The 16079-nt window shown below is 45.0% G+C and overlaps 1 protein-coding gene across 1 annotated transcript in view; it reads left to right on the top strand.

Moving 5' to 3' along the window:
* Nucleotides 1-16079, top strand: part of USP12 (ubiquitin specific peptidase 12) — a 739696-nt gene that overhangs the window by 482478 nt on the left and 241139 nt on the right. The window contains exon 7 of the mRNA XM_069639238.1: nucleotides 13015-13212. Within this exon, the coding sequence (XP_069495339.1) occupies nucleotides 13015-13212 (198 nt within the window). The remainder of the gene's footprint in view (nucleotides 1-13014; nucleotides 13213-16079) is intronic.

The following is a 16079-nucleotide window of genomic DNA, read 5'->3' on the forward strand; positions in this document are numbered from 1 at the left end:
AATGTCTTACCTGTTTACACAACCCACCTGTAACCCAAATGCAAACATCTGTACTGTAACTAATCTACTGTCAATTTTGCCTATAATGCAATGCAACTACCCTGTAGCCGGATAGGTAAGATCTCTGTAACCTACACCGTGATACCCCTGGGTTTCGGCGTATAACAAATGCTAGAAATAAATAAATACCACACACTGAGAAACTCTGCATCTCTGGAGGCCTATGATTCACCAGAAGGAAGGAGATGTTCAGACTTTAACTCTTGTCAGTGCAGGAAGCAAAGAACCAGAAGTCAGGACTTCTGTATCTTTACCCCCAGACTCTAGAACCACCTCCCCATCAAAAAACCAGACTCAGCCTCTCACTTTTACATTTCAGGAAGGAGCTCAAGACCCTCCTCTTTAAGGAATGTCTTGTCCGTAACACACAGGTCCACACACCCTCTATTCCCACCCAACCTGAGACTGGGTGATATGCTACACCCTGTTTCCTCCCATGGTTGCTTGTAACCACTTGCTGCCAAATTGCCTGCCCTCCACTGTTAGCTTCCTGTGGTTATGATTAATTCAAAACCTTCCAGCCATTAAATTTGTTTTGCTCAAGTTCCTAGACCTATTTGATCTGGCTGATCTTACTTCCATGTTTCTTCCCAAGATGGATGGCCTTCCATCACAACAGGAAGGGATTATTCATCACTTCTCCCGTCAATCGCTAAATTGAGAGCACGTTTTGTGGGTTATAAATTCAGCCCCAGAATGATATGAATTGAGAGGCCAAGGAAGGCCACTACTGCGAGATTAAAGCTGGTTGATGGATGAAACGCATTGGAACATGCAGGTCAGCCCAAGCCACTTACTTTCCAACATGAGTCCTAGTGAATGCAAAAATTGGGCCTTGGTCAACATTACCAAAATGGGAAGGCACCCAGGTGAAGAAAAGTGTGCCTTTAGAACTTCATACTGCGGTATGTGCCCAATGGATTCCAAAAGACATGTGTTGCTGCAAACGCTGACTTCATGTATAATGGGAAAAGGAACATTTTGACTGAGAAAGACAAAAACAGCAGCATGATACATAAGACTGCCATGCATTAAAATGCTGTGCATGTGGAAAATAAAGAAGGAATTGTGCCTTTGCAAATAAAAGTGAAGCCAAATGACATATTTCATTTGTCACAAACAACAATACATTGGACACCAGTTTCCCATGTTAAACTGTGGCCCATGTGTGGACAATACAGAAGGAACATTCATGTCTTTTCAACCGTCCGACTAAAGAAATATATTTACACATGGACAGAAGGCCCAAAGGCAATGTATTGAGATTAAATGTGTTACATGTAAAACACATTCTTTCGATTTAAAATGCCATTTCTTTCAGAATTCTAAATGTAACTTGCTTTTTCTGGTTCCCCCTTTGAAATGCTGGGCTTTGTATCTGAATCTCGGCCCCCAGAGACCTTTGGCTGATGCCCACCAGGAATGCAGGTCTGTTTCAGCAAAATACTAAAGAATACACTGTTTTCAGATCAAAATTGTGGAAGGGTCAGATAAGGAAAGACAAGTCTGACCTTTCAGGACTGTCATGGCACCAATAAACTGCCTCCAATCTTCAAACAGAGAATGGTAATGGAACTTCAAAGACTGACATAAACAGCCAACATAGAGAAGCAGATGTCCAGTTCATGTGACTTTGGAGAAAACGAAACTGCCTATGTTTTGAGAAATGGAAACTCAAGGATGGCCCATATTAATGTATTGCTGTTTAAATAGCATGGGACACCTTTTCATTAATAACAGGAGAACCGTGCACCATAATTAGTTCATTCAGGACTCATCTAAGACCACCAAAAGCCTGTGCGACTGATTTAAATATCGATTTTATGTAATGTGTAGAATTTAAGTTAATAAGAAAACTGTGATTCTAACCTTCTCATACATCACAGGGGTCTACAAGTCGGTGAGCTGATGGAAAGGAAAATTAATGTTGGTTCTGTGAAGTTTGATGGTCATAATTAGTGGGGTGTAAGAATAAACCACGTAAAATTATAGCTCCCCCAGGAAGATCCTGCCGTGATCAATGTAGTGTCCCCAGATCCAGTGGACATCGTTGAATCCAAATATATATATATATATTTCTGAGGCTTGTGGAATCTGCTTAGATCACATGCTGTTCATAGGCCGACATCTAGTGGAAGCTGCAGAGTATTAGTTTTTCGAAACTCGAAAAGGGGCGTTGAACTAGGGCGTGCCAGTAATACTATACCTAGTGTGACGTCCACTGTACCCATGATCCCTCACACGTGTAGGACCCTCAGATTGTTTTCTTCCACCTTTCCAGTCGGACGCATATTGCGGAGTTCCATTGGCATTAGCCAATTATACTTATATTATTGTAAAAATGATTCCCTGTTCTTTCCCCCCTACGCCAAAGATCGACGCTGGTGAAAATCGAGGACACCAGCTGCCCAAACTCCACGACAGACTTTGGGCCTCGGAAGGTCTCTGGCCTCGGCCCGGTACAAGTAGGGAGAGTTGGAGGTGGTCATACAGGCTCCCACATTTATTTTCTACATATACTGGCCCGCTGCCAAATTAATACTTATGGAGAGTACTCCTTTCAAATTCTGCCCGAAGTGTAACAAGAAGTTCCCCTGGGTAGAAGAGCACAATACGAGACGGCTCCACTAAACGCTGGGCCCACTATGCCAGGCAACGAGAGGCCATGGACGCAGACGGGACCTTTACCGATGACAGCAACGCTGACGTATCAGACGGTGAGGGCAGGAGGGTGACTTCAGACACCCACGCGCAACCCCCTGACATTGGAGGACTGGCCAGCGGTCCAGTTATGGGGACAACACCCAGTGGCAAAAGCGCAACCCACACCACTCCCACTAAGCACATCAGCCCCAGCCGTGACTCGACATGCGTGTCGAGCGATCGTCAATGGAAGGCACCGAGAGAGCGGTCTAACGATTCTGTGTCCTCTGGGTGTTCCCGTTTGCGATCGCCACATGACAAGGACCAAACGTCCACGGTTGGAAAGCGTGCCGCACTACCAATAGTTGTAGAGGCTCTGTCGTCAGAAGACGATTCCGACCTCTATGCTCCCAAGTCTAAGCGTGTAGCGTCTACTCCCAAGATTCAACACCCTTCTTCTACCACCCCGAATCTCGACGCTAAGCGTCAAAGAGCACCTCCAAACCTCGACGCAATGCGTCGAAACCCCTAAAACCTCGGGAAAACATTCCTCTAGTCAGGGGAAGGGGATAAACAGTACAAGAGACCTTCAGAACACCATAAGGAAAAACAGAAGGCCCCTAAAGTGACAGAAAAGCCCAAGGTCCCTGACACTAATCCTAAGGGTAAAATTGTCCCTCCCACTACTCAGGATATGGGCATGGATGAGGAACCAGAGGTAGAGAGGTTTATTCCCAGCTCCAAGGAATGGAACTCAGCCGATTATTGATAGGGTAATGAGAAGGATGCCTTTTTTTGTAGACTTCTACGAGAAAGACCCTCATTATTTCCATAGCTATGCAAACACACCAGCTTCCTCTGCCCCTTCGGGATCCAAGGACTCTCAACCCCCTACTAAAAGACTCCGTTCTGACGCTCCGGCGCAGGGATTGGTTTCGGACTCTGCTAATTGAACCTTACCATCCAGAGTCATATTGTGAGGAGACCGAGACACAGGTGCTGGAAGACCAGTCAGGGTTTGCTTATTATGGGGATGATGAGGACCAGGAAGAGGAAGATGAGGCGAAAGCCTACAATCTTGACTCCCCTATTCCTAAGCATCCCCCGGTACATGACTCACCGATTGATAATCAGCCACTCCTCAATGAGGTACTGGCTAAAGCAGTAGCTCATTTTCAAATAGACACACAGGGGGTCCAAGAAGATAGGTTTTCGCAGAAGAAATCTTGGGGGACAAAAGAGCCATTACCCAAGCCATCCCAATATTAAAATCAATCCAGCGTAGAATTGATCCCTCGCTGGTAACCCCAAATCTTACTTGTGCATTGAATCCACGAGTGGAAAAAGTATTCCGGGCCGCACCCTCAGATTCCATGCACTTAAGGGGTCAATTAAAACAACCACCAGAAAGAGGGCAGGTACACCACTAGCTGCTTCAGAAGCACCTCCCGATAAAGAGAGCAAAAGGATATATGCTGTAGGTAGGAAAGTTGCCTCCACGTCAGCCTATCAGGCACGTATTGCTAACAGTACCACTCTTTTAGCAAGCTATAACTGCCACCAATGGGAACAAGTAGCTGCTCTAGTAGCCTCTGCACCTGAACCCCTAAAAAGCCAGTTGGCCCAAATTGTAGCAGACGGTAGGTCTGTGTCTGGATGCATCCTTGAAGCAAATTTTGATGCAGCAGATAATGCAGGAAGATTAATAGCCGTAGGCACAGTAATAAAGCACCATGCTTGGCTCAGGCAATGAGGGTTTAAACCCGAGACCTAAGCCACGCTTATAGACATGCCTGTAGAGCCGAACGTTCTATTTGGCAAGGCAGTGGAAGAGGCACTAAAGAGAGCTAAAGATGAGTACGAGACCCTAAAATCTCTCGGCCAACTCACAAAGCCCCAGGTCAAAGGGGAAATAATAGTTTTCGTCGCTTTCGCGGCTAAGGCTCCCAGAGGGGTTCCAACTATACCAAAATCAAGGAACCTCGTGGGGCAGCAATCGGTTCCAAACATCACAGGGATTCACCAGAGGCCAGCGCAGGGGCTGCACTAGGGGTAGAGGCAGCCCCGCCAGAGGTGGCACACCACATAGTAAACAGTGACGTTCTGCTTCGAGTCCCCTCCCATGCATCCCCAGTAGGGGGGCGCATTTCCACCTTCAATCACGCATGGGAGGGGATCACTTCGGACAGATGGGTGCTGTCCACAGTGTCCGCAGGATACTGTATACAACTATTAGCGCGCCCCCACAACCAACACTCGTTGGAGCACCAGAAAATCCCTCTCGAGGAAATCGCCACTCTACTTGCAAAGGACGCCATAGAACTTGTCCCGGGCAACCAGGTAAACAGGGGTATTTATTCAACCTACTTCCTTGTGCCAAAGAAAGATCTAACAATGCGCTCAGTATTAGATTTGCGCCATGCAAACAAGTATGTCAAGCCGCAAAAATTCTGCATGACTACACTCCAAGAGGTAATACCCCTACTAAAAAAAGGGGATTACATGGCAACATTGGATATGAAAGATGCCTATTTTCACATTTCAATGCTCCCAGCGCACAGAATATTCTTGCGTTTCAAAATAGACACCCAGCACTACCAGTTCAAGGTGCTGCCCTTCGGTATAGCCTCGGCTCCAAGGGTATTCACCAAGGTACTGGCGGTGGTGGCGGCGCACCTACGCAGGAAGGCAATCCGTGTACCCTTACCTGGCCAACTGGCCCATCACAGGGGAAACCCCCTTAATTTGCAGAATACACATTCAAAGAACAATCAACCTCCTCTTCCAATTGGGCTTCTAAATCAACGATAAAAAGCCTGGTGACAAGCACCTCAAAAACAGTTCCTAGGAGCTGTCCTAAAAACCCAAGAGGGGTTGGCCTTTCCATCAGAGAAATGAATTCGAAATCAGTTGTTGCGAATTCCTCAATATCAGGCCGGTCACCAAATAAGGGTATGCAAAGCGATGCGTTTGCTAGGCATGATGGCATCTTGCATTTACCTGGTTGCCCACACTCGACTGCGCATGCGACCCATGCAGGAATGGTTGGTGAAACAGTGGTCTCAAGCAAGCAGTCAGTGGGATGATCTAGTGGTTGTTTCGCCAACACTAGTACAGAGTCTTCGCTGGTGGACAAGAGAGAATCTTACGAAGGGGAAACCCTTCTACGATCCAGAGATACAGGCCGTCGCCACAACAGACGCCTGCCTTGCAGGGTAGGGAGCTCACTACCTTCACCCCACAGCTCAGGGTCTCTGGTCTCACACAGTGGTTCAGAACCACATCAATCTGCTAGAACTTCTGGCAGTCTTCAGAGTGCTTCAGGCATTCAAATCCCTCCTATCCAACCTGTTAGTGCAGATCCTAACAGACAGCACGATGGTGATGTTTTACTTAAACAAACAAGGGGGCGCTCGTTCGCCAAATCTGTCCAAGCTTGCCCAGAAAATTTGGAGATGGGCACTCAAACTGAAGATTTGCTTGTCATCCCAACATGTTCCAGGGAATCTCAACTCCTTAGCAGATGCTCTGAGCAGGGATCCCCTTCCAGAAGAACACGAGGGACACTACACTAAGAAGTCGTAGGAGACCTCTTCTCTCAGTGGGGTTTCCCCACTATAGACCTATTCGCCACAAGCGAAAACAGGCAATGTCCAGACTTCACATCCAGGTTCCCCCAACCAGGCTCCAACGGGAACGCCTTATGGATGAATTGGTCAGGGATGTTTGCCTATGCTTTTCCACCAACCCCTCTGATGAAGAAGGTGGTCAACAAGATCCACAGGGAACCGATGACGGTCATCCTAGTTGCTCCTATGTGGGCGAGACAACCGTGGTACCCACACCTACGCAAATTGGTGGTTTGGTGTGCGACCCCATCAAACTCCCGTGCCAGTAGAATCTACTCTCCCAGCACGAGGGACTAACAGTGCATCCTTATCCCAACTCAATGAACTTGACAGCATGGCCCCTGAAGTCATAGAGTTTGGACATCTCAATTTACCCCAGAGATGTATGGATATCTTGAAAGAGTCAAGAAACCCTAACACAAGGCACTGTTACTATGACAAATGGAAATGATTCGTCATTTGGTGCCAGAATAAGCAAATCAACCTAATTGATTGACTCCTAATGTCGTCACCTATATGCTCCACCTATTGGATGCAGGGTTAGTGTTTAACTCACTTAAAGTACACCTGGCAGCTTTATCAGCCTACACCACTTCCTATAACAAGGTGTCATGGTGGAAAGTACCAGTTGTCAAAGCGTTTATGCAAGGGGTAAAGAGACTACACCCTCCAATTTCTAACCCACCACCAGGCTGGGACCTTAATGTGGTACTTGCTAAGCTCATGGGACCCCTCTTTGAGCCCAAGCACAAATCTAGTCTCAAGCATTTGACTTATAAAACTGCCTTCTTAGTAGCCATCACATCCATAATGACGGTCAGTGAAATTCAAGCTCTCAGTGCAGGATCCTTTCTTTACTGTTCATAAGGATAAACTGGTTTTATGCACTCACCCTAGGTTCTCATTTCCAAATTGCACGTTAACCAGTCTATTGAGCTACCGGCCTACTTCCAGCAACCCAAAAGCTCTGCCGAGGTGAAACTCCACACACTAGATGTGAGGAGGGTGGTCCTCTACTACATAGACAAGACCAGGCTACTAAGAAAGACAGATCAACTGTTCGTCTCCATAGCTCCAGGCAGAGAGGGAGATCGTGTCTCTAAGAATGCCATCTCCAAGTGGATAGTCGGATGTATCCAACTGTGCTATTCCCTTTCAGATAAACACTGCCTTTTACGCCAAGGGCCCACTCTACAAGCAGTACTAGAGCCACTCTGGCTTTCATTGCAAATGTACCCCTTGATACCATTTGCAAAGTAGCTACATGGCGCTCTATTCACACCTTTACTCAGCACTACTGCATTGACACTCATTCCAAGACACATACTCAAGTGGGATAAGCGGTTCTAAGACATTTGTCCGCTCATGATCCTTCTCACATCCCACCTCCTTCTTCTAACACTGCTTGCTAATCTATGCACAGCATGTGATCTAAGCAGATTCCACAAGCCTCAGAAGGGATACATTACTCACCGTAATCGTATTTCTGATGCTTGTATCTGCTTAGATTCACATGCGCCCGCCCTGCCTCCCCTCTGAGAGAAGGAGCATGGATGCTTGTAGTCTTATCTATCTTATCTGCTTGGATACTCTGTACTCATGCTACCTCATGTCAGAAAAAATACAATCTGAGGGTCCTACACGCATGAGGGATCATGGGTACAGTGGACGTCACACTAGGGATAGTATTACTGGCATGCTGTAGTTCGACGCCCCTTTTCAAGTTTCGAAAAACAAACTGTAATACTCCGCAGCTTCCACTAGATGTAGGACTATGCACAGCATGTGAATCTAAGCAGATACAAGCATCAGAAATACGGTTACGGTGAGTAATGTATCCCATAATATTTTACTCATCTGTAAAGTTATGTTATGGTGCATTTGTATAGGCCTTATGTACCATTGGTATGATCTCAAAGCGCTGTGGGTTGAACGCCGTCAGGGACCGTGGTCCTTATCAGTGGAGTGGTTTAGCATATAGTGCTTGTGTGCAGCCAGCGTGGTTTGCACAGGTTGGCTGCATTCTAATGCTGTGTGTGGTGCGGTGGGTGTGAGAGATCCATGTAACATGCGCAGTAAGGAGGGTGGTCACGGAGTTTGCATTTTGGCTGCCGTGGGGCATGTGTAAGAGATTATGTGTGTAGTTAGGCAGATTGCTTCGTGGGGTATAGCTGCGTTCTACCAGGTTGTTGAGGTGTTCTATGAGCGATATAGGTATGTGTGCAGTTAGGACGAATTGATCGAGGGGTGTAGCTGCATTCTATTGTTTGTTGATGTAAAGTGGGGAGTGCGCATATTGGCAGGAATGAGTGTATGTGATTATTGGTGGGTGGACCCCCTTCTTGGGATGCTTTCGGAGCTCAGTGCTCTGGCCTTGTCTGACCTGGTGGTTCGTGGTAGTGGATTTCAGAGAGGTAAACTTGCCAGTGAGGGTATGTTGTGTTATTTTGATCGGGCAGTACTTTTTCAGATGCTCTGGAGTGGGACCCGCAGGGCCCATTTTCAGGGTCCCTGGTGGAATTGTAAGCTGGGTTGCTGGTTGTTTCCTGGGTTTTATTTATTTATTGCATGATTCTCTGGAGAGTCTAGCCAAGCATAAGTTACTTCTGTGCCTCCGGCACTGGGTTCTAGCTTCTAATTCCTAAGTAGGCACGGGTCTCCTTGATTGATGATATAGCACCAGCTATGCTTTTGGTGGTCGAGCTGGGTGCTTGCAGCTGCATAGGCCGAAAAATCCTGTGGTCTATATGCCGATTTACGTGCCCTGACTGTTACTGCTTTCGGGGTGAAGTAATTAGGCGGTTAGCCGTCTTCTGTGGCTCTTCTGTTGGTGTGTTTTGAGTTAGTGTCATGTGTGACTTTCTGAGAGACAAAAATGTAACTTTAAATTTCATTTTAAAGATATGCATTCCTCTAATACCCTCATTATCCATACTCTGGACCTTCTAAAACCCTTTCCCTATCCACTGGCAGAGGCTGGACTAGAGAGGTAGGGGAGAAAATTAATGTCTGATCCATGGGAAAATGGCTTACCACATCCCCATATTCATCATTTGGAGTGTCACAGATACTATATAAACTTAAATGCTCTATGGAAAAGAGAGGAGAGCTGCCAAAAACCATTGAGGTACCACCTTGCCATGAGAAAAGCGGACTAAAAACCATCTTGGAGGGAGACGGCTGCCTACATTGAGAGGCCTTAAACCTTTCATGGGAGGCAGAGACTGTGAAACCTAAAAGCTGACTGGACCTGACATTTGAGGAGCAAGATGTGGACTCAGTGCTGGTGACTATCCTTGACAGAAGTCTTTGACTAGATCTGTGTTTTCCAAAGATGAACCTGCTGTTTCCCTGAGTGCCGAATAACAAAGTTCTCGCATTTAAATAGATTGATCCAAATGACAACAAAAGTGTGGGTGGAATCAGCCAGCCTTAATCTCCTTATTGCATAGTGGGTGGGGGGCAAAACTATGTAGACCCTGGACATATTTGACTACAAATATAACTCGGTTCCCCTATAAAAAAAATTGCATCCATTTTAAAATGAAGTGTGAGGGAAATCTGTCTGTTTTAACCCATTCCTTTTCATTGGTGGGTTCTCTTCCATTAGTGGGAGCGGGGGCTGTAAAAGTGTGTATACTGTAAGGAAGGACTGGTATCAAACAGTAAAACAGACACTAGTGATCACAGTTCAAGGGTGTTTGTTGAACTTCAACTGGGTTTTAAAAACGCATATCTAATCCTAAATCTAAAGATGGGCGCAAGCTAATACCATCAAAAAATAATGCAGTCCTAGTGGTGTCCTGTCAAAATAAAAGGGCTTATACTAATAATCCTATTGCCAATCATTACTTCTAAATAGAAATAGCGTGGGAAACAATGTTATGCAAAAGAAAAGTCTTCAAGAAATGATAGGTCAGGATATTCAAGCCGTTGTCCTCGCTGCCCCACGTTTTCATCACGGGACAAGGCGGCATACTCGAGCTTAGCACAGTATCTGGCTCCTCTAGCAGCAAGAGTATCAGGGTCTTCTATGTCAAAGTCTCTTACTTCAAAGGCCCTGATGCGACAAACATTCAAAAGTACCTTTCTCCTCCGGATTTTCATGTTCAACTTCTTGGGTGATTTTTGATTCACCCTGTGCCCCCTCTGCCGGGATCAGATCCACTTCAACACAAAGCTTTCAATTGATCTCCCTCTGTCGAGCTCAGATCAAATCCATATACTTTTACAAACTTTCTCTAGTTTATCGAAATCGAAGACTTTTGACTGTGCGGAGGATTTGACTTCACCCATCACAGAACCACTTCAATTCACATTTATTCGTTCTTTCAATTGATCTCCCTACGCTGGGCTCAGACCAACTTTATCTACTTTTATCACTTCTCAGCTGATTACCTTAGAGACCTTCGATTGAGCACCCACTTGGTGCCAGACCACTCTATCAAAGGTATGGAGCTTGCTTTAAAGTTCATTCACTTGTGTCTCTTATCACACACATTTTAACAATGTTTGTTCCAGCAGTCTCCACACAGTGTTGCTGCTTGCAACCTTGTCTTCAACACAGACCCGTCTTGTATCGCTCTCCCCAACTCACCGGCTGTGTTGCTTTCACTGAAGCTGCTTTATTCTTGGAGCCAAGGACTACACTCTCAGTGGCCGGTGATTCTCCCCGCCTTGATTACTGACGCGGGAGCGCCCCTGGTACCTTCGAGACACAATGCAGGGTTCTTCAGCCTGATTTCCTGGCCTTATCTCGTGTAAGTAACGGTTCCTTGTCAAAAAGGACAAGGGAACTACCCTCCTTCTGACCCCCTTCTGTTTTGACGTCTTTCTCCTCTCTTTAAACTGCTTTAATCTTGGAACTGCTGTTTCCTCGTGTGCTTTGCTTCGCTCGGAGTGTGCTCTCGTGCTCCGCCTTTTATCTACTTGGGGAAGTGTAATGGAAGTCAGGTGTCAGTGATTGGCGATAATTGCCTGCCCTCGCCTGACCATTGTATTGGAACATGTCAGGGTAGGGAACAAAAAACAAGTGATGGGCAGGGAGTGACCAGAAACCTCTTACCCAAACATCGCCAACCCAGGGCACGGAACACGCCTGCATCAGCTAGGTAGACATACCACTAGACTAATGCAGAGGAAAACTGCCACTCCTAAACATGCCTGCCAACTATGCGGACAAACTACAGTACCAACCACACAAGACATTCATAGATGCTGAGAACAGAAACACAAAGACAAAGAGGTAAGGAAAACCTTTTAACTCAACTCTAAAACTTCCACCTTCCACATACACTTCCCATACAGAAACTCACACAACCACATCTATGCACTGCAATCCGCATGCACTTCACCACACTGCAACAACAGACTAACAGCACATACCCCGGCATAACAACACATGGGAAGTTGCACCGACCCGGAAACCGCATCTAAGCTCAGCAAATGGTGAAAACCGAACTGAAGCTGCTAATGGGGCATCACAACTCTCACTTTCCTATTCCCAAGACACCCTGCTAACCGCCCCCGCCCCACTCAGCCCCTCTTTTTGCTTCCTCCTTTTGACCGTGCGCTTTACAAATACCTTTAACCTTAACATATCGCAACGCATTGTGTGATTTAATCATTTGGAGTTTGCGGGCATGAGATAGTGACCCTGATTTGTAGTCTGTCAAATGTAAAACGAAAACTGTCCCATCTATTTTATTTAGATTTGGATACCACAGAGAAGGTGGCTTGTATAAATTAATTGTTTTCTAGATATCCATTAAAACCATTTGTTAATAAAGCTATTTGGTATATCAATACCGGAGCATCGTTCTTGGCTTAGCGTGGCACAGGGGGAGAAAGCCTTGGTCATATTAGATGTTGTTCAGACAGGGCTAAGCATACTAAATATTACAGGAATAACGGTATTTGGTGTGGTGCTTTTACTGGGCGGGTGGGGGTGGGGAGGTCTGCCCTGTGTTAATAGTTGTCCTCAGTAGATATCGTTACAGTTTCCTGAAATCTTGACCCTCGGTCGTGTGGTCTTTCACTGGACAACCTGGCCATTATTCAGGCATTCAAAAAGCACTCCACTAGAGCACAATACCGCAGCAAATGGCTATTGTTTTGCTCTTGGTGCATAAACATAATTGTCAACTCCTTATGTTGCTACTTAGACAATGTTTTTATCTTTTGTCCATCAGTTGGCTACCATATTGTATAGGAGGTGCCAAACCCTCACCCCTCAACTGAGTACAGATACATGATAACATGATGGGGAGATCAAATGGAATTCCATTAATTCTTGCATAGGTGGCTGCAACAGAACTGAGCTTAACAGCACAGTGGTTTGTATTAGGGGTGGTGTGTGGTAGCTCAAAACCCAGGTTATGTTGTGCAAAATGGCACCAGCCTCGTCTGTGCATGATGTATGGCCCAGAAGTATGGAGGCCAGGCGGCTGTTGATTAGGAGTGCAGTCAGGACTATGGTAACTTTTGCATAGATGTGTGTGGGTTTCTATGCAGTTATTGCTTACTTTTCAGTATTATAATTAAAACGGGCTTAGAGGTGACCTTTCATCTGACATCCAAGGTGGACCTAAATGTCCACCATTCATGTTTCATCCCCACTCATTTGTTTTTAACAAACTACACGCCAAGCTTCCTCTAATCTTCTTTTTATTTTTATACCCAGGATGAAGGTAAAAAAACTGCCTATGATTTTAGCTCTACACCTAAAGAGATTCAAGTACATGGATCAGCTACATCGATACACAAAACTGTCTTATAGAGTAGTATTCCCTTTGGAGCTTCGACTTTTTAACACATCAGGCGATGCGACCAACCCAGACAGAATGTATGACCTTGTTGCTGTGGTAGTTCACTGTGGAAGGTAAAGTTCACTTTTCTTATTTTCTTTCTTCCTTAAAATGTCTATTTTCTGTTTCAACAGTTGCATAGTGTCAGATTCATCACTTTGATATAGTTTGTTTTTATGATATGTTAAATAACTTTTCTTTTTACGCACATCTCTCTAAAACAAAAGTATTCTTCATCCATGGAAATTTGGTGCGACCTTGATCCATTTGATTGTCTAAATAAATGATTAAATTGTTGTTCCTTCTCCCAACATCAGCCGTACTGTTAGTGCCACTGCCACTCTCAGAACCCCTCTTAGCCCTTGCATAGCCCTTAAAAGGTCTTGTCAATGGTATCGATGGGGATCTCTGCTCTGAGTGCTGTGCTGCTCTGCCTACTCCTTAATGCTTAGTCCACATCATAGTGTCCCTAATGATTTTATTCCTGCACAGGCTGAATGAAGATGTTCACAGCTATTGTCAATGATTTACTTAACTAATTCTCGAAATCTGAGAAAGTAAATGGTTCTAGTGCTACTGGGAGCTTGGAAGAAAATGGTTAATTTGTAAACCAGAGATGTGATGTAAAAGTGCAGGTTTACTGGGATGTAGTATTTCCTTTGTAAAGAACAGACCTTTTTTGTTGGAGGCACCGTAATGCAATTTTGAGGGTCCTAGCTATGCTTGGATGCAGTGCACAATACTTGGGGAACAGGTTTGGTGTGATTGGAGTTGTTTTATAGTGAAGGATGGAAAGCACAGCAGGCTCCCTCTGATTGCAGTAGAACACACAAGAGTGGCAGAAAACAGTTTAGAAACCTGATTTTTGAGGAAGGGTGTTAAAGTTCTTCATTCTTGAACTGAAAACTTGTCTTTTGTCTGTTTGTCTATATCTGGGACAACCTATAAAGGGGATGATCAACGACTTCAGAATTCCCATGGAGTGATAGTCACAGTGGGGAGGCACACAAGGGAGCAATCCAGAGGAAGTTCACACAGGGAACAATTTGAGAGCCTGTCTACATGTGCAACTAATGCCTGCTTTCCTGGCAGCTGACCTTATGTCTCCCCTTTTCTCTCTTCAGGAATATATCTTGTTTCTTGCATGGTGCCTGGGGTTCTGTGTGTGCTGTACTTTCCAGAGTTTTCTCCAGATCACATGCTTCCTTATGTTTTTACTAGGCTCCCACATACATGGCAAGACACAAAATTCAAGAAATGCCAGTCCCGATCCCATTTTTTAGATGCTGACCCTCACTAGTTGTGCTTCTAGTGCTCATAGTTTTGCTACTCCATTGAAATGTTCTAGTTCTCTGCTATTTATACAGATGCCTTGATTTGTTCAAAGCCTGCACCTGTGAATTCATTCGGGAACTTTGGTAATTGGAAGCAGGTGAGTTAGTATGTATTCTCCATCATGGGAGCTTCATCAATATTCATAAACGCAGAATATCTCCACCAGTTTGTGAGATTGTGGAACTCCTTTAAATATTGCACTGATTCCAAAATCTTTAGCTGGGTTTACTGTTTTTTTCCAACAGTTTGACTTCCCAAAAAGCACACCCATATTGTTTACTTTTAAATCCCAACAATGAGAAATAAAACTTGATAGCAGATAAACATAAAATGGCAAAAGATACTGGTATTATAAAGCAGACCAAGAATTCCTGTGTTCAGCAGTCTAGTGGATCTGAAGGACCATTCATTTTTTCACACTGTCATTTGGCTCTCTGGCCTCTAAATGGAAGCTTTTTGAATTTTTTTTCACCATAAAAACACTTTTTGGGAAGCAGTATTTTAGCTGCATTCAACAGCTTTGTGGTCCCTGGGCTGTTCCTGTACGGCGACTGACATATTAAATTGTTTTCTTTGTAGTTTATATCATTTCCTCATTCATGACAAATGTACTAATGGGGCTGTGGGGTGGGGCGGGTGCTAGGTGGACGGATAGTCCTCACACAATAGAAACGAGACCTTGATTTATGCATAATCTGTCCTCAGGATTTCCAGAGGCCTGCATGCTCCCCACTTGGATTTTGCTGGAAAGCATTTCTCCAGCTGCTATGAAAGGGTCTGAGCGCCCGTTTTGGAGCAAATTAATTTGTGTTTCGACAGCTTTTAATGTAATCCCACCTGCCTTTTGTTGATGATTTTGCAAGTCTTTTAGCTGTCCTGCTCACCATTTCTCTGGTCTGCTTGCCAGTTTTGGAGCAAATTCATTGGGGTTTTAACCAGTTGTAATGCAATCCTGCAAGCTTTGTTTTCAAAGGGTTTCCGTGTGTACCAGATGCCCAGATCACTATTTCACCTGGTTGTGATTTCGTTTTGGGGCAAGTCATAATTAACCCTTCTGTAGAACTGGTTGTTTGTGATTTTGTGACTGAGGGGCCCTCCAGTGGAACCCCTTGAATACACTTGCATTGTTTGTTTGCAACCGAAAAGACACCCACCTCATCCTCACTGCTGTGATGTGATCTTACGGGGACCTACATTAAGAGCAATACAAGCCACCATCTTGTCATAGCCTCATGTGGTCACAGTCAAATGATGCATGCAGCCCCTTTTAAAAAACCTTGAACTGTTCAGCAAACACATGCAAATAACATGTTAAACTTTTCTCCCCTCTCTGCAGCCGCACCTAAGTATTGTGCCATGAAAACATGGCACTCTGAGCATGTTATTTTTAAGGGTGCTAGGATTCCAATTAATTGACTTGACTAATCAGACTATCCTAATCCTTTATGCACGTTTTTGTTATTCACTGACAGTTTCCTGTTTACTCCGTCTATTCTTGACAAGTGCACACTTGGCTTGTAGGCTTGGCAGTGCCAGAATTGCTATTTCTGAGTTCTCCCTGTGGAAATTTAAACCCGGACGAAAAAGCCACCATACTTTAAGGGAC

Source organism: Ambystoma mexicanum, chromosome 7q, assembly GCF_040938575.1.
Source record: "Ambystoma mexicanum isolate Mex_15411 chromosome 7q, UKY_AmexF1_1, whole genome shotgun sequence".
Lineage (NCBI taxonomy): Eukaryota > Metazoa > Chordata > Amphibia > Caudata > Ambystomatidae > Ambystoma > Ambystoma mexicanum.